The sequence below is a fragment of the Micrasema longulum genome, unplaced genomic scaffold, assembly GCF_059751315.1.
Source record: "Micrasema longulum isolate JH-2025_06_02 unplaced genomic scaffold, ASM5975131v1 h1tg000281l, whole genome shotgun sequence".
NCBI classification, from domain to species: Eukaryota; Metazoa; Arthropoda; class Insecta; order Trichoptera; family Brachycentridae; genus Micrasema; species Micrasema longulum.
The window spans coordinates 713,102-732,651 of record NW_028277485.1 but is presented as its reverse complement, the minus strand read 5'-3'; the positions used below and the strand labels follow the sequence as shown (position 1 = coordinate 732,651).

At 34.8% G+C, this 19,550-nt stretch overlaps 1 protein-coding gene across 2 annotated transcripts in view; it reads left to right on the top strand.

The window, feature by feature from the left end:
- Positions 1 to 1,267: 1,267 nt before the first annotated feature.
- The window catches only part of fry (microtubule binding protein furry), a 62,783-nt gene continuing 44,500 nt past the window's right edge, over positions 1,268 to 19,550 (top strand). For both annotated transcript variants that reach the window (XM_088224383.1, XM_088224382.1), the window contains exons 1-13: positions 1,268 to 1,459; positions 7,199 to 7,294; positions 7,998 to 8,398; positions 8,486 to 8,682; positions 8,912 to 9,127; positions 9,222 to 9,345; positions 9,421 to 9,642; positions 9,735 to 9,969; positions 10,050 to 10,671; positions 10,768 to 10,951; positions 12,622 to 12,830; positions 13,287 to 13,483; positions 17,319 to 17,517. In XM_088224383.1, coding sequence (XP_088080509.1) covers positions 7,207 to 7,294; positions 7,998 to 8,398; positions 8,486 to 8,682; positions 8,912 to 9,127; positions 9,222 to 9,345; positions 9,421 to 9,642; positions 9,735 to 9,969; positions 10,050 to 10,671; positions 10,768 to 10,951; positions 12,622 to 12,830; positions 13,287 to 13,483; positions 17,319 to 17,517 — 2,894 coding nt within the window. In that variant the 5' untranslated portion in view covers positions 1,268 to 1,459; positions 7,199 to 7,206. The remainder of the gene's footprint in view (positions 1,460 to 7,198; positions 7,295 to 7,997; positions 8,399 to 8,485; positions 8,683 to 8,911; positions 9,128 to 9,221; positions 9,346 to 9,420; positions 9,643 to 9,734; positions 9,970 to 10,049; positions 10,672 to 10,767; positions 10,952 to 12,621; positions 12,831 to 13,286; positions 13,484 to 17,318; positions 17,518 to 19,550) is intronic.

Below are 19,550 nucleotides of genomic sequence, written 5' to 3'. Positions count from 1 at the left end.
GTTAAAATATATTTTCACAAATTATTGAGCATTGGTTGCAACCACTGAATAGTTAATATATTTGTGGTTGCAACAGAGAGGGAAACCATTTTTCTAAGGGAATATGGAGGTCTAGGCATGTACAGGGCTTATGACCTGTTATTGGCTTGTTTGAGTGGCCACTTGACACACTGTAATATTCACCATTCTGCCTATGTTTAAACATCCATATTTTCTCAACTCTTCCATCTGTTGACTTTAGTGAAGTAACAAAGCTGAAACCCTCTCTGTTCCAATAAATTTAGATCTCAATAACTCCCTAGGGAGGAAATATGGCCTGTTTACAAATATTTGGACGTACTCAAAAGATTATTGATTTAACTAACTGGTAAAAGAAGTATTAAATTGAAAAAGTCTTTCAATTAGTAAAAAACACAGTTAAATTTATTGAATAAGTAAATAAATAGTTAGATTTATAAGTACATTTGTCACAATTTTCAAATATTTATAAATTATAACACTGACAGTGAGTGTCGTAACTGAGACGAGGTACATAAAAACACGAACTAAGGAAATATATAGGTACAGCTTTTTCTCGTATAAATGTTTGCAAGTGTATTAATTGTGATTTGCTATCTTTTTATTTCGAATTCTTGAGGGCAACTAATGATGTATAATTAAAGTCAGCGTGGGGATGTAATATAAGATGATCCTCGAAGACAATTATTAAACATATGTGATTCAAATAAACTACTAAAAAACGTGGTAAAGTAAAATTAAAATTAATAGCAATAAATAGGTGCTTAGATTTTCACGCGGTCACTGTTATCAATGTATGTATGATCATTTTTGGGTGATCCCGTGTGTGAGGAGATGGGACTTGTTTCATTTGTTTCGGCTACCATTAAAGGGTCATCATGAATGTGGAAGTTCAGTTGTTTTTTTTTTATTACTTAATTAAAATAAAAAAAATCGTAGATTTTCAAACAACTTTGCCATACATTTAAATGCTTTAATTTTTACCGCACGTAAAAAAACAATTTTTATTTCCAATTTCTTGTAAGACTGAACTTCATTTCATTTCATTTCATTCTCATTTTTATAAAGATGATCTTACATTTTTATCTAAAGCTTTTAAAAAATAAACATTCAATTTATTTTCTTCGTATTTATATTCGTAACATATATTGTTTATGTATTGTGTAACACCTACAGTCAACAACTAACAGTGATTGTAAATACATTTAAATAAAAAAGTACCTACCTATATTTTAGAAGTAAGTAAGTGGAAAAAAGTGGTTTTTCCTATGGTATTATTTTGACCATAGAATAATGTATTTTCTGTTTTATCGTGACATTTGTTTCGACTCAATTTAGCGGTGGCCTGATCAAATAATACTGGCATAATATTAATAAATTTTATAATGAAATAATGTTAGTATTAGCGTTTTATTAATTCAAAGAGAACACCAATTCTATGGTATGTTAATTATGCTATTATTTCTCTAAAACTGTCTTCAACTGAATCATATTTTATCACATTAGTAACATACGCATGAAGTCATTTCGAAGTCAAACATTTGTACCAGACATAAACAACAGCGTTGTTTATCGTATCGATTTCCATTATCAAATAGTCGAATATTTCAAATGCAATTGTAATACGGTAATATTACAACGTAACAGTGAACTATTTGCCAATATCTTGCCGATGATTCACAAACAGCTGATCGAGAGTTCGATTAACTGTTACGGAGTTGTTTTTCACTTGAATGCTAATTTTTCTTTTGTTGGTCGCGAGTAGATACCCAATTTATGTACACTCTTCTCAATTACTACATATCCTGCGCGTATTTTACTCCACGTCATTGACATTATAATCACGGTAAATTATTGAGTAGCCCTTAATTTCTGACAAATGATTAGGTACGTGCTATATTTTTATAAAAATAACCTTCCAGAAACATAACCGCGGTAGTTCTAAAAGTTCATTCTTTCGTACTTGAAATGTCATGTTGACAATTTATTTAGCATGTGATGATACACACTCTTACAGTTTTGCACCTCTTCTGGCAGAGCATTCCTATTATAAGCAACGTTTTATCCAACATATTGACTTCTTTACTGGATAAAGCATTATAAAATAGGTAGATTATGACTTCTAAATAACATTAGTAAAAATGATTCTTAATGACTTCTGGCAGTAAGCCGACGATTTTTCCCCGTAATATTTAGCTGAAGAATAAAGCTAATTAAGGAAATATTCATAATCTATATGTATATGCCCTTTAACAATAAATATTGTCAAACTATTATTTGTGACATGTGGATCCTCATTTTGTATGCTATTAGTAGAATATAATCTCTGATATATAATTAACATATCTATGGGTACAAGCATTCATCTGCACATTACCATAAAAATTACTATAAATCCAACTACGAAAATATAAATAAACCGTTGTCACAAGGATCTATCCAGCTTCATGACACTGACATTGACGAAAACTGGAAATTGTTCAAAAACTACATTTACTCAGTCCTTGACGCCAACACTCCCATTTCAAGAAAAGGTAGTAGAAGCTATAAACCTTGGATAAGTGCCGATATTTTAAAATTGATACACAACGAAAGAAAATTTTGGGATAAATATAAAAAAAGCGGAACATACACGGATTACCTATCTTACCGGCACACAAGTAATGTAACAACAGCAAGAATAAGAGCATCCCGAATATGTTTTGAAAAAAACCTAATTAATAGTGGAAACAAACCTTTTTACAGTCATATAAACAAACAATTATCCTCAAAAACAACTATACCGCCATATTTAATAAACTCAGCTGGCACAACCATATCAAATCAAATAAATATAGCCGATGCTTTCTCTGTGGAATTTAATAAAATACATGTCAAGGAACCCGATGGACCACTTTCAAGGATAGATTCAATGGAATGGGTGCCAAACCCCATTTGCGATATATATTTTTCTGAGGAAGATGTCAAAAATGTCCTTAATAACCTACAAGATGAAACATCAATGGGCCTAGATAACCTTCCATCAATTGTCTTGAAAAAATGTGCTTCAAATATAAGCAAACACGTGTCTTTTCTTATGCAATGCTCATTTGACACTGGAAGACTACCGAGCGACTGGAAGAAAGCTGTAGTCACACCAATTTATAAGAAAAGTAACTGACTGGACCCGAGTAACTACAGACAGATAAGCTTGACAAGTATACTGTGTAAATGCATGGAAAAGTTAATTGTTCAAAAACTTTGAAAGTTCTTACTGGAAAACAATATAATTAACAATGAGCAACACGGATTCATGCCAGGAAGATCCACAATATCTAATCTCCTCGAGTGTCTGAATGAACGGACCATGGAACATAATGAAAATAACCCATTTGATATTATCTATCTAGACTTCGAAAAGGCTTTTGACAGAGTACCAACTAAAAGATTGTTAGCCAAACTGTACCATATAGGAATCCGGGGAAAGGTTTACAACTGGACTGAAGACTTCCTTACAGGACGAACCTACCAAGTTAGAGTTGGTAATTGACTATCGCGTGAAGAACCAGTATTAAGCGGCGTTCCACAGGGATCCGTACTTGGTCCGGTTCTCTTCATACTCTATATTATAGATTTACCAGCAATCATACAATCAAAGTCCAAAATTTTTGCAGATGATACAAAGCTGTATGCAAACCCTCTCACTCACTCAACTCAACTACAGTAAGACCTGGACAGTATTCATGAATGTACCAAGAAATAGCTTCTAACACTCAATGTTAATAAATCTACAGTTCTTCACATCCGCTCGAAAAACCCCAAACTTAAATAAAGTCTAAATGGTGTAGATTTGAAAACTGTGAAACAACAAAAAGACCTTGAAATCAACTTGTTGGAAAGAGTCCAAAGACGAGCTACAAAGTTGTCGCCTACCGTAAAACGGCTTCCATATGTGGAGAGACTGGAAACACTCGGTCTCACAACGCTGCAGAAACGGTGAGAAAGGGGTGACCTGATAGAGACATACAAGATACTCAACAGTCACTATAGCTGCCCAAATTTGGATCCCATGTTCAAGCTTAAACAAGATGCTCGTCTTCGAGCCCACAGTCTCAGGCTGGAGAAAACGAGATTCAATCTAAATCCACGGAAGCATTTCCTGAGCTATAGGGTTGTTGATGGTTGGAATAAGCTGCCACAAGAGCTGATCTCAATGTGTAGTCTCAATGGGTTTAAAAATGGACCACATATTTTTTTTGAAAATTTAAAATGCACCAACAACTAACTTTCGTTTAAATAGATTTAATCATATCAGCTTTAAGCTGCTCGCTTAAAATTAATAATAATAATAAAATTCCCAATTTTGTGGCCGCGGGGTAAAAGTTCTTAAGTCAATAATTATAATAGGTTGTTCAAAAAGCAGTTTCGTATTTTGTCGCAAGATGGGGTTGAACTTAATTTGCTTTGGCAACACAGTACCAATTTTGACAAATAGGCTGGCGTTAAAAAACATTCCATTTTCAAAATGAATGTGTCGAGCGAGGAAATTTGTGGTATTTTGAAGTTTTACTTCCTAGAAGACAAAAATACGTTGTAGACCCGTGAAAAAAATGTGCAGTTTATGGTGATGATGCTCTAAGAACACGTGTAGAACAACAATGGTTCAAGCGGTTTCGTTTGGGAAATTTCAATGTGAAAGATGTACCTCGCTTTGGGCGGCCCATCACGGAAAATGTCGACAAAATAATGGAAGAAGTCTGAAAATCCATATGTGACCACTCATGAGATTGCCCAGGAGTTAAGCATTGGCTATGTAACTGTTTCAAACCATTTGCATTCTGCTGGATTGGTCAAGAAGTTCGATAAGTAGGTGCCGCATGAACTGAGTGCAAAAAATTTCATAGACCGAATTTCCGCATGCAATGAGCTGCTGAAAAAGTTCAAAAACAAGCAATTGTTGAAACGAGTGGTCACTGGAGATAACAAATAAATCACGTACGACAATGTGCAGCGGAAACGGTCGTGGAAGAAGCGATCAGAAGCTCCAGAAACAGTCGCAAAGCCAGGATTGACAAATAAGGTGATGCTATGCGTGTGGTGGGACCACAAGGGTATCATCCACTATGAGCTGCTCCAGCCTGGCAAAACTATTGATTCAGATCACTACTGTCAACAACTTATGAGACTAATACCCGTATGCAGCGACAAAACTTAAGGTGAGGAAAGTACATTCTAATTTCAAATGCAGAAAATAACCCGCAGGTGAAAACAATAGAATGTACTCTCCTCACCTTAAGGTTTGTCTCTGCATACGGGTATAAGCAAAGCAATTAAGAAAAAGCGACCAGAATTGACAAATCCCGTGGCGTCTTCTTCCAGCAGGACAACGCGAGACCACACACATCTTTGGTCATCCGACAAAAACTGAAGGAGCTTGGCTAGGACGTTTTGACCAACCCCTTGTATAGCCCTGACCTTGAGCTTTCAGATTATCATTTGTTCCGGTCTCTTCAAAACTCTACAGGGAAAGAAATTGAATTCAAGAATTGACTGTGAAAATCACTTGTCCCAGTTTTTTGACCATAAACCACAGAAGTTCTCTGAAAATGGGATCATGGCTCTACCAGAAAAATGGCAAAAGACTATAGATAATAATGGACAGTATTTGGATTGATTCTGTTTATTTGAACAAATAAAAAAATACATTTGAAATAACTTGAAAAATACAAAATTAATTTTTGAACAACCTATTATTAAATATGACTAGTTATTTTACTTAGTAAAAATTTCAACTCTATGAACCCCTGTGACCCTTCCACGAAACCCCAGGGTTCCGCGGAACACCTTTTAGGAACCTTGTCAATTAAGTCATATGATCAAATTGAGTGCATCGTCTACACTAGAGATGGTCAAACTTTTTTAGGAGCGGGCCAAAAGATTCTTAATTATTTTTTTTCAAAATGGATGAGTATAGAGGTTTTTGTGAAAATATCTGTTTGGCCGGTGAAATCAAAAATGTATTTTAGCCAACATTTTATTATGTAGAACCGTTAGATTTTTCTGAGTAGTCTTCTGTCCACGGTCAGCAGTCTTCGAGTATTTGTTGTTTCAAAATCGGCCGTTTCAGTTTCACTCATAATTTTACACTAACTCTTCACTAATTTTTTTGTAATCACAAACAGTATTATTTACCATTTGTATCATTTCATTAGGATTTTTTCTTGTATTGTGATAAGTAGTAGTATGAGTTTTCATAGTCCCGCCCTGAAATGCCATTTATTTATAATAAGTCACATTGTTATTTGACCCATGAAACATCATTTCGTATATGATGGTGAAATTTGATATTAAAACGTGTGCATTTTAAAAACCGCACCCGTAAAACTCTAGCGTGTCTTATGCTACTATAATCTAGTGTAAGTTTAGTCAGCTAAGAAACAGCGAATAGTAAACTACTATGAATTTTCGTTCATTTTTCTCAAACCGTAGGCGCTTTAAAAGGCGCCGTAAACATGGTATGTTATTTTATTTTTTATCAACATTTGTTTTTGTACAGAAAAAAATATTCTCACATACAACAGCATCTTCGAGATTTGCACTGGTTAAAATTCTGAGAGAAGTAAACATCAGCTTTGTTAGACAGTATTCCAATCATTTGGCCCCAATGTATCTATCAGACAAAGGTATTAAGGGAAAATACAAAGGTTACATTTTAAAGAAAATCTACTACATTTGATTCAGGCAAAGGAAAACTTGTCAAACTCTGGCACACCCGAAACACTAGGTTCGGAGATTGTGTTTTTGCTGTGGTCAGCACTCTGGCTGGAACCAAATGACAGATCTCAACTGGAATAGCACATTTTTAGTTTATCGTGCCCTCAATTTTAAAATCAGGTAGTTTAATATTAGTGTTAGCTTAGTTAGAATGTAGGTTTTATTATAAGTACAGAATTGTAAAGCGCCCTTGAGGTAATTTTTTACAAAAATGCCGCTATAAAAATGAGCCAATTATTATTCAATCATAATATGGAACAATATATCAATAAAAACAGTAATTTATCATATAATTAAACTAAAAATCTATAGAATCTATATATTTCTCTGAAGGGGAAGGAAAGACATAATGATTGCCTCAATTTTCGCACCTTGATTTAGAACATATAAGAGATCTAGTGTTAAAAATTAATTATTTATTTTTCAGCAACAGATATGTTGGTTTCGCAAAATGAAGATGGGGTTACCCCCCCAGAATCCGAAGCACATAATTCACAAAGAGACATAAATGATGATTCTACAGGTGTTCTTTCCTTTTATTTGATCTCAATACAAAATTAATAGTAAAACTAACCACTAATTGAGAGGGTTAAAAGCAAAAATGCCAGTGTCCATGATCACCGTTTTGGGGAAGATCAACAAAACCAGTAGCGAAAGGACTTTTTCTTTTAAGGCCAATGAGCACATTGAACTTAAAATGAATAGTCTTTTAGCTCCTTGTTACGCACAAGTTGCACAAGTTGCACATTGAACATAAAAGAAATAGTCTTTTATTTACTGGTTTAGTTGGTCTTCCTAAAAACAGCGATCATGGACAGTGGCGTTTTTTGCTTCTATCCCCCTCAATTGTTAATAACAATTCAATCAGGAATCAACAGTAAATCACATGATAAACTGTGATTTGTTAGACCATAGATATAACCACCGCTCAATAAAAAAATTAAATTGTCTTGGGAAAGACTAAAATAACAGCTCTGTTTAACAAAAATATAGGTTATAAAAATACTTGTAATCAGAATTCAAACCAAAACTTATACAATATTTGAGTTTGTTTGTGACTAGCCAATGACAGGTCATAAGCCCCGTAAATGCCTAGACTTCCATATTTCTTTCTTTAAGGTATTCTCCAACTCTGTTGTAATTTGTTAATCAAAACTTATACTTTGCGCATGTTTATTAAAAATACTTTATGTATAATCAACTATTAACTTGGTTTGTTCTTTTAGGGATGGAAGATTTGTCTTCAACAGTTTCTAGTGAAACTGACTCTGAGTCAACCATTGTTCTGTCTTCTGGCCATCCATCCATATCCGAGAGCCATTCTGGCTCAGAAGTACAGAATGATTCAACTGGTACACTTGTACCACTGCAAAATGTTAAAACACTCAAATTTTTGAATGATGAAGTAGATGGTTCACACTTTGCTTCCGATTTGAGTGGAATGATTTCTAGTCTTCCAACCAGAGGAACGATGCTCCCTTGGGGAGCTCATAAAGAGAGACCGAGTCATCCACAGGCTGCCGTGGATACAGATCTTAAACCTGGAGAGTTCGTGATGAGAACTCTTTTTGTAGAATTCACAATTCAAGCTGAAAGGAAAATGGAAATTGTGATGACTGAACCATTGGTGACTATTTTACATCACAACTGTTATTGTACAGACTTATCTTTAATGATGAATGCATTTTTTAATATCTTATTTTGATGATTTTAGGAAAAGCCGCTCTCTAAAACATTACAGAGAGGAGAAGATCCACAATTAGATCAAATTTTATGCGCTTTTGGGACAGTGGCGGAACATTGTCTTCCATCCTTACTTCGGGCCTTGTTTGGTTGGCTGGAGCGCCAAATGCAACACTCTCTGCATGTTAGTGATCAAACCAAGAAGCCGCAGCAAGAGAAAAATAAAAGGTATGTACAATTAGAATTGTTTTTGTAACTTTCAAAATGTTATCTACCTTATTTGACTCCCTACTTTTTTTAAATGTATTAAACCAGAAAAAGATATTGTATTACTTTTTATTTTATAGTACTTACATATTATAGAATTATGATAGATGATTGCAAAATATGTGTACCTGTTTTTATGTGGTTGGTAGTGGTTTATCTTTAAAATTACTGATTTCAATTTTATTTTCAGTATTATGTACATAGTTTCTGGAAGTGCTCCAGTAGCAGAAACTATAGAACGTAGTCCAGAAGAATTGCAAGCCGAGAGGAGAGATCTTGCTGTGGAGTTTTTATTCTGTTTGGGGTTGATCGAGGTCCTGAAACAGCTGCCTTTTCACCCAGGACATGAAGATCTTGTTCAGTATATTGAGAACTTAGCTTTTAAACATTTTAATTATAAAGAAGGGTGCGTATTCCAATAATTTATTTTATTATTTTTAATTTATTTCTTGAGCTTATATTTTATAATTTTTGTGACTTTGAACCATATTCTTTTGCAGTATTCAATCCAGCCCAAATGCAGCCAATATCCACATAATAGCTGATCTTTATGCCGAAGTAATTGGAGTGCTAGCTCAGTCAAGGTTTATGGCTGTACGCAAACGGTTTACAGCCGAACTCAAGGTTTATTATTTTGCATATTATTTATGGTTAGTTTATAAGGTGAAAAAAACAAACTATTGTATTTTTAAATTCCAGGAATTAAAGAGCCGCGAGCCTTCAACACATACCACACAAAGTATCATTTCACTTTTGATGGGGATGAAGTTTTTTCGTGTTAAGATGGTCCCAATTGAAGAATTTGAGGCTTCATTTCAGTTTTTACAAGAATGTGCCCAATATTTTTTGGATGTCAAAGATAAAGATGTCAAACATGCACTCGCTGGTCTATTTGTAGAAATATTGGTACCAGTGGCATCTGTGAGTAATATTGCATTTTGCACAAATCAATCATTGTTAAATTATTATATTTCATTTGGTTTAATACATGTTTTATTACATTTGATTTTCAGTCTGTCAAAAATGAAGTAAATGTTCCCTGCTTGAAGAATTTTGTTGAAATGTTATACAGTCAAACTGTAGACTACAGCATTAAGTCAAAGCATAGGTTGGCGCTGTTTCCCCTGGTTACTTGTCTACTGTGCGTGTCTCAGAAGACATTCTTCCTTGCTAACTGGTATTACTTCCTAGCCATGTGCTTGCATAATTTGAAAAACAGAGATCCTAAAATGTGCCGAGTGGCCCTTGGTAAGTTTTATCTCAAAAATCATAATGAATTAATCTAAAAATAGTTATTCTTAATACGTTTTGACTTGTTATGTTTTCAGAGTCACTTTATCGCCTTCTATGGGTTTATATGATCAGAATCAAATGTGAAAGTAATTCTGCCACTCAATCACGTTTACAAAGCATTGTCAATTCATTATTTCCTAAAGGATCCAAGGGGGTGGTTCCGAGGGATACCCCGTTGAATATTTTTGTAAAAATCATTCAATTCATCGCTCAAGAGAGGTTGGATTTTGCTATGAGGGAGATAGTATTTGATTTGCTGATGGTCGGTCGCACTATCAAGATGATTCTGACTCCAGAAAGGATGTCTATCGGTCTAAGGGCCTTCCTTGTAGTGGCAGATAGTTTGCAACAGAAGGAAGGAGAGCCACCAATGCCCAGAACCACAGGCACAATGCCATCAGGAAACACACTCCGTGTAAAGAAAACATTCTTGAACAAAGTTCTTACGGATGAAACTGCTCGCTCCATAGGCATGAGCGCTTACTTTCCCTATGTTAGAAGAATTCTTGTGGATATTTTGAGGGCATTAGATTTGCATTATGGTCGACCTCTGATAATGACAAATACACAAAATATAACTAAAGAGCAAGAAATCAACACCGGTGATAGAAAACCACGTATTGATCTATTTCGTACATGTGTTGCTGCGGTTCCACGGTAAGTAGCCATTTATTAAACACTTTGTTGATGCGCAAGTTTCTTTATTTACAAAAAAGTATCAGCTAATAGAAAAATGTATTTTTTTTTATTTAGGTTGATCCCTGATGGGATGAGTGGATCTGAATTGGTTGAGATGTTATCTCGTCTAACAGTTCACATGGATGAAGAACTGAGGGGATTGGCTTACCAGAGCTTGCAAACTCTTGTTGTTGACTTTCCAGACTGGCGCCAGGATGTCTTGGGTGGATTTACCCAATTTCTAGCAAAAGAAGTTCAGGTAATTATGTAAACGAAAAAGTAGTAGAATCCACATATAATTTCACCTACCATGCACCTTAAACTTATACAAAAATAATATTATATTTATTGCCCACACAACAGCGAAGTATATGTATTAGGGACTTGTATAAGTTCTCGCTGTTTCCCGACACATGATGTTATCTTAGCGTTTTTACATTGGGCAATACTACAGCCAATTTTATTGTGAAACTCCATTAGGCTTGAAATGACAGTAGATATTCCGCCAAAGTGTAAACAATATATTTTTTCATAGTGTTAAACTTGTCAAATTTCATGCCAAAAAAAGAGCATTTGTGGGAAATTTTACTGCATTACTTTTTTTTTTTAATCTGCAGCTGAAGCACATAGAATTCTTGTGGAGACTTACAGTGGTCTAGAGTATTACGAGCTTCTCAAACCTAACGAAACCATCACGGGAGATCGTTATTGATTACAATTGACAGCCGCAATACGAGACACACGTCAAAGTAATTTTGCAGCATGAAATCGCTCGGCCACATGTTGCGTGGCCAGTCAAAACATACATGGATACGCTCAAATAGGAAATCCTACCCCAGCTGTCGTATTCACCGGACATTGCTCCTTCTGATTACCATTTGTTCCGATCGATGACTCATGGCCTGGCCGAGCAGCACTTCCATTCTTAAGAAGATGCCAAAAAACGTTCTTTCTGTCGTTCTTTCAAAATGGTATTCGTATGCTGCCAGAAAGATGGACAATACTTTCAATGACATGTTCTTTACTAATTTTCTAAAAAAAAAACCAGCGAGAACTTATTGAAGTCCCCAATATATATTATAATCCCTTTGTTATTATTACATATCATAACCTCCTTAGATTGGACTTCATATTAATATTTTTTTGTAATGTAAAAAGTCATCTTGTAAAAGGTCATATTAAAATTATAAATAGATAAAAATGACACTGGTAACAGTATAATATTTTCTTTTAAAGCGCCATTTTAATTTTTAAAAATATTCAATAAACTAAACAAAATGTCATTTATAATTCCCGGAAATTCTTTTATGTTGAGATTAGATCGGATGATTTGAGGACGTGATCCCTGCTGAGTTGAGTGGGTGATTTGGATTGAAAGTCACTATGGTTTGACTGTCTTAATCAGACATAGTCGAGTGAGATTTGTGTAGTCATGTGGAGTAATCCGCGGTGGTTGATGTTGATGCTGTAGAATCCAGGTCTCAAGATAGTAAGAGTAGCATGACACAGGGAAGAAGACAGAGCAGAGAAATAACGAGTTGTTCACAATGTTACTGTTATGATGCAGACTGATACTTTAATACTGTTATTAATAATACAGTTAATGATAATGAAGCCGTTGGCATTAACAAGGGATAAGTAAGGACAAGTCTAGCGGGAATTCCGTTTTGAATACTTTTCTAGGCAGCCTATCAACTGATATCCCAGTATTTCCCACTGTTCCTAGGTGATTTACACCGCTCCAGCCTGGATTAAAAGTAAAACATATATTGCCATGTTCATGAAAGCAGACGTATGTATATTATGAGTTATTCAGGTTCTGAAAAATGGGTCACATGTTATGTTATCAGTTTACTAAGGTGATATCATTCCTGTGCCTGACATATATCATGTCATTAATAATCTAATAACTGTATGTTATGTTTTCAGGACACCTTTCCACAGTTGGTGGACAATGGTTTACGGATGTTATTACAGTTAGTTACAAGTTGGAAGAATAGTGTAACAGCTTCTGCAGTGGGGGTCGCACTAACAGCGGATCCAGCGGCTGCCGTAGTGAGGATTGTAGAGGCCCTTGCTCTCTCCATGCTCTGTCAGTGCAGACTCTACCCAAGAAAGCTGGCTGTTCACATTCTTAGGTAAACACATTTTTTAGCATTAAATGAAACAAACAGCTTTGACCGTTTTTTTATTATTAATCAATGACCCTGTTTCATTGTATTCGACATTATCAGTTTGTTGAAAAGCTACATAATTTTTATGTTTTACATTTTACAAATCAAAGCAAAAGTTTAAAACTACAACTTCATATAAATGTGTTAAATAATTGATCATTTTTCAATTAAAAAAAAAAAATATTCTCGATAATTAAATAACTCCTTGTCTGGTAATATTTTATAATTATTTAAAATTGAATTGTAACTCTCAGTGTTAAATCAAGGTCCTATGGTAGTGTCGCAAACTTCAGAGTAAATTTCCAAGGTACTCTCCCTGCCCTGCCCATTTTTTTGGAAATAAATAACAAAAATTAACTACTTCATCAGGACAGATATTATTTATCTTTATTTTTTAATAAGTCCTATTTTTGCGATTAGGGAAGCAAAGTTACTACTTGAGAAACTCGGTAGTACAGAAGAATCATGTGCTGTGGATGCCATGGACGCTTGTTGTCCTATTCTTGCTGAGCATTGCCTTCCTCTTCTTCCACCAGCCGAGAAACAGGCCCTGATGACTGCTTCACAACTCGACCTGCAGTGGTTCTGTGACCGAACTCATACTGTTTGGACTCCAGGTATTTAGAATGGATGTAGTTTCAATATTTGTAATAGTAGAGATGTTTGTAATACTGTGAGCATGAACCGAATTTAAAAACAATTCATTATACGAGTACATGTAATCTCAATAATGTTTTGAGTATTCCAAATGCTTGCAGACTGGCTGGATTTTCTCTCTAGGGAGTTGTTCATATTTAAATTTGTTGCAACAGAGAGGGAAAACATTTTTGTGAAAAGAATATGTGAGTCTAGGCATTTACAGGGCTTATGACCTGTCATTGGCTGGTTTAAGTGGCCACTTTACACAATCATATTCCCTTCTCATATGTAAATACTTTATTTTTTAAATTATCAAGACAACACGTCACATTATACGCTATTGTATATATATTTTTTTAAAGTTTAATTCGAATCCAATATGAGTGTTTTGAGAGTTTGAAATACAATTTGTTAGTCAACTGTGCTATTTTCGAGCTAAACTCGATTCAACCTCTACTCGATAAAGACTCAAACTCTTTTTAACGGTAAATTACAGAAATGTTAAATTCAAACAAAAAATGTAAAATACAATTTTCATTTAGAGGAAAATTTAACTCAGCTTCTACTCGACACTCACTTAAACTTTATAATGGTGAATTATGGAGACATGAAATTTGGAATCAACGTGTAAAATGCCATTTACGAATGAACTGCGATGTTTTTTTAAAAACCAAATTTGACTCGAATTTCAACGGTAAGTTGTGGAAATGCAAAATTTGGAATCAACTTGTAAAATGCCATTTTCAAATCAGCATTGCGGTTTTATAGCAAAATTTAACTCGGACTCTACTCTCGAATATGACTCTTCTTCATTTCATTTACTAGGCAATGCCTAAAAATAATTTTTGATTTTGTCTAAAAATGTTTGGACGTACTCAAAATATTGTTGACTTTTGGATATATTAAAATATTCGTTAAAAAAAAAGGGTTTGGATTTAACTCACGTGGGATTAAAATAGAAAGGCAGAGTAAATTGATGTTTTTGGGTTTATGTTTTTATGAAAATACAATATAGTTTTCAGTACAGAAATCGGGTGGCTTGAAAAAACAGGAGGTGACAAAACAGAATAAACTTACTACAGTAAAACCGCGATATAACAAAACGCGATATAGCGAAAAATGACATATATCGAAAAAATAAATGAAATTTATTTCCTAAAACCAACTTTTTATACAAAAATGCATTTATGTAACGAAATTCCGTTAATATGTATAGAGAAATCATTTTTGTCCCATACGAAAAAATTCCAATACATTTACGTAAATTTATAACAAAATGAAAAAATTTTAAAATATGAAAATATTATTCGCAATTTCAAAGCCGCGCCGCTGCTGCATCTGCCGTATGCGTATGGTTTTATGGCCTTTTCATGAAACATGAATTCGGAATGGATTCCGAGACAGTAAAGATATGAATTCGTACTTGACATTTCGAGAGAATTCATTCGGAATGGTTTCTCGAGAGATTAATAGGAAAAGATTACTCGGGCTAAGTTAATATTTCGACAAATAATAATTTGAAAGCGCTTTTTGGGAAATGCATTTGATGAGTTCTGTCTGACATGACATTTTGGAAGCAATGGTAATTAATTTTAATGATTTTTCGGATGTGTAAAATATTGTACACGTTCAATAAAATTCAAGCATGTAATGTTAAATAAATTGCACAAAAAATAATGATATTGAAGAAAATGGGCTCAGAATGTTTGTATTCCTCTGTACCATAATTACGTATTACATAAAAGTATTATATTATGTAATATAGTTATTCATTTGCAGCGACGAAAATAAATAATTTGTAGAAAAATCGGGGATAGAATAGCCAATACACAAACGTTTTCCAGTGTGTGCCTGTGTATGTAGGAAGGCACGTGTGAAGGAAAACGTCTGAACCTCTCCGAATACTGCCGAGTACGTCAGTCCGTCTGTTTTGTTTTTTGAAGCCGCGCAACAATTTTTGCTACGGCTATTATAAAGCTTTTGATACTGTACCTAGATATTGAAACCATGGTTAAAATTAAATAATATCCGGGTAAAAGTTATCAAATCATACGAGTACCTAATAGATCGGAACAATATACAAATACAAAATAAAAAAAGGCAAAGTCCATACAAAAATTAAATTTCTGAGTACCACAAGTTAGCATTAATTTTTGGTCCACTGTTGTATTAATGACTTATCATTGTACAATTTTACAGAACAAATGTATGCCAATGACATAGGAAAAATCAATCTGATGCATTAACCTAACAAAGATATAAACAATGACCTAACTACCTCATATAAAGTTACCTTGTTGAGACATTTTGATGGTATTGTGGATTGTTTTAAATGTGTCAAAGACCCAGTTTTAATTAAATCATTTACATTGAAATACAAGGAAATGAATAACTTTGACCTTCGACAATTCGACATTCAACAAAGTCTCCTTTTACTTCGACACACTAGTAAGACGATATTCTCTCTAACCTCTCAAAATACGCGTTAGTTTCGGTAATCACTTCTTCGTTTGAGCTGAATCTTTTTCCTGCGAGCCGTTTTTTCAAGTTTGGAAACAGGAAAAAGCCACTAGGAACTAAATCTGGACTATAAGGTGGACGATCAACCAATTCGAAGTGTATTTCACGTAATTTTAGAATCGTATCTAATGCTTTGTGAACCGGTACGTTGTCTTGAAGAAAGAGCACTTTTTTCTTCTTAAAATGTGGTCGTTTTTCCTTGATTGCATCATTCAATTGATCCAATAATGCACGGTAATACTTTCCTGTACTTTTCAAGATAATCGATGAGCAATATTCCGAGTGCATCCCAAAATACAGTGGCCATAACCTTGCCAGCTGATTTCATTGCCTTTGCCTTCTTCGGAGCACTTCTACCAGCTTCCACCCATTGTTTCGATTGATTTTTGGTTTCAGGTGTATAGAGTGGTGCACCCAAGTTTCATCAACAGTTATTAATCGACGCCAAAAATCAACAGGATTACGCTTTATCATGTCCAAACACTGCTGTGAAGTGGTCTCTCGAACTCGTTTTTGTTCGACACTGAGCAAACGTGGCACGCATCTGGCCGATAGCTTTTTCATATGCAAATGTTCATGCAAAATGTTGAACACACGTTCATATGAGGTGTTTACCATTTCAACAATCTCACGCAACTTCACTCGGCGATCATTCATAACTATATCGAGGATTTTCTTGATATTTTCTTCAGTAACTACCTCTTTTAGCCTTCCTGTTGATGGTATTGTTGCAGTGCTTGTTCGGCCGCGTTTAAATTCAGTAATCCAATATTTTACCATGTAATCTGACGAAGCAGACTCACCGTAATGTTTATCGAGCTTTTCTTTTGTCTCTTTTGCCGTTTTCCCTTTCAAATAATAGTGTTTAATCACTGAACAAAATTTGCTTTTTTTCCATTTTTCAAGAAACACAAAAGTTGTTTACTTCAAACGACTACAACAAATAAACTAATCGATGAATTAGGGTCACATTTTAACAGCTGCTATTTGACAGATCCCAATTTGGAAAAAAATTAATCTTTTTTGTGTTTGTGCTGCCGTCTAGCGCTAGGTAGCTTCATTATCAATCCTCCGCCCTTGTAATTTTAATCTATATCTCAGACAGATTCTGGCCTTCACTACAGTGAAAATAAGGTCGAAAGTCTCCTCCGAAACACAGCGGTGTATTTGCCACGTGGAAAGGAAAAATAGGCAAAACACCGCAGTGTGTTATCCACGCCCAAGAGATTAATAAATCATAAATAAATTAATGTTTAAAAAAAACATATTTTAGCTGAATATTTTGATTTACAGGACTGTATGATGAGAATAATGGTAAAATTGGAGCAGGAGCTTCTACCAATCCTCCTCTGAATTCCGATCCCTGGGGAACTCTGTTGTTCGGGTTCATGGATAGGACTAGACTACCATCTAAATGTCCCACTGCAGTACACCATGCTTGGCCCATACTGTATGCAAGAATCAATGCGCTCTACGTCGTCATTGACCCCACGTAAGTTGAACATTACATGTACTTATTTCAGATCAGATTAACCCAATCCACGCGGGCGACTCACCGGTGAGCCACCGTGAACTTGCCCTGTACGCGGGCGACTCACTGGTGAGTCGCGAGTTTCTCACGCGATATCTGAATGAAAACATACTAACTGGAGTCGAAACTTTGTCTCTAAAAAATCTCGAATCATCACACTACTGACATCTTGCGTCTTTTATCCAAAATATGGTTCCCAGCTAATCAGGCAACAGTTTTAAGACGAACCCTAATTTTGATTTGATCGACAGCAGTTTTAAATCTTCCCGCGCCGTTGAGAACGTGGTGACGTAAGTGGGTATTTAGTTCAGATAAGCGGCGGCCTGCAACGACTCCCAATCGAAGTATTCTTTGCTTTTTTGCGTATGTGAAGAACTACATATAATTAATCGGTTCCGTTTTATTAGTGAGTTTATTTCATTCGGTGATGTGATAGTAAATATAATAAGCAAAGAGTAATAATGTGCATCCTGTTTTTAGTGTAACATGCTTTAACATAGTGAAATATTTTAGTATATATCAGTAAACTTCTATTATCGCGTTAAAAAATTTTTTGATTTTTATTTCTCGTATTTATTTATTTATAAGTGTTTTTTTTAGTATCGCGTAGTAAAAAAACTGAACATTGAAATAATATATTTAATAAGTTATGGTGCGTGTTTTTTAGAAATTGATTTTTTAAGTGTTTTTTTTTAGTTCCCAAAATTTAAAATGTCGGGTCCCGGTCTTAGCAGCGATGAAATTTTGAATAATTTAGAATCAATAGACTCAGATTTTGAAATGACTGAGAGTGAAAATAGTACTGAAGCTGTTGAACCCGATAACTATGATTCCGATACTGAAATCACTGTCGAGGAAAGTGATGACGCCTCGTGGATTGCGGGCCCTTTTGTACCTATAATACACGAATTCGATGATTTCGCATCAGGTATTAATCCTAATACAATGTTAACTGAAGATTCCGTAGAACTAGACTTTTTTGAACATTTTTTTAATAGAGAAATTATGACAAAAATAGTTAACGAATCCAATAAGTTTTATCAGTACAAAATGGGCACTGTTGATTTTACGGAAAAGGCGAGAATTCACAAATGGGTGGACACAACAGTTTCGGAAATGTATGTTTTCATTGCTATAACTTTCGCAATGACGAGGATTAAGCGTTTGACGATAGAAGAATATTGGAGTACAAACTTTATACTTCACACTCCGTTTTTTGAAATGACGATGCCCAGAGACAGGTACCAATTATTGTTGCAAATGCTCCATTTTAGTGACAGTAATGTCCAAACACCGACTGACAAACTTTATAAAATTAGATTTCTTCTTGACCATACCAGAACATTTTTTAAAGCAACCATGATGCCCTTTGAAAATCTATGTATCGACGAAAGCATTATTGTTTTCAAAGGTCGTTTATTATTTAAACAATACATCCCTTCGAAACGTCACAGGTTTGTCATAAAAATGTTTGTTTTGTGCGACGTCACAACGGGTTTTATTCTCGATTTTATTATATACGTCGGAGCTGAAACTGAAATCGATAATACGCACGGTCTCGGTATTACGGGTGCTGTAGTAACCACAGTGTTATCGGACTATTTTGAAAATGGTCATAATTTATGGTGCGATAACTGGTATACCAGTCCCCAGTTATTTAAGTATCTTCACGACCAAAAAGCTAACCCCTGTGGCACCGTCCGAAAACACAGAAAAGATATGCCAATTTTCGAAAAACTGAAAAAAGGAGAAGTGCAATCAAAGTCTCAGTCTCCATTACTAGCAAAAAATGGCACGATAAACGCGAAGTACACATGCTTACAACACTTCACGATGAATCTATGGCGTCATCGGGGAAAACCAATAGGACAACAGGAGAACCTTTTTTAAAACCGCAATGTGTATTAGATTACAATAAAAACATGGGGCTGGTTGACAAAGCAGACATGATGCTTAGCAACTTGAATTGCATGAGAAAATCAGTTAAGTGGTAA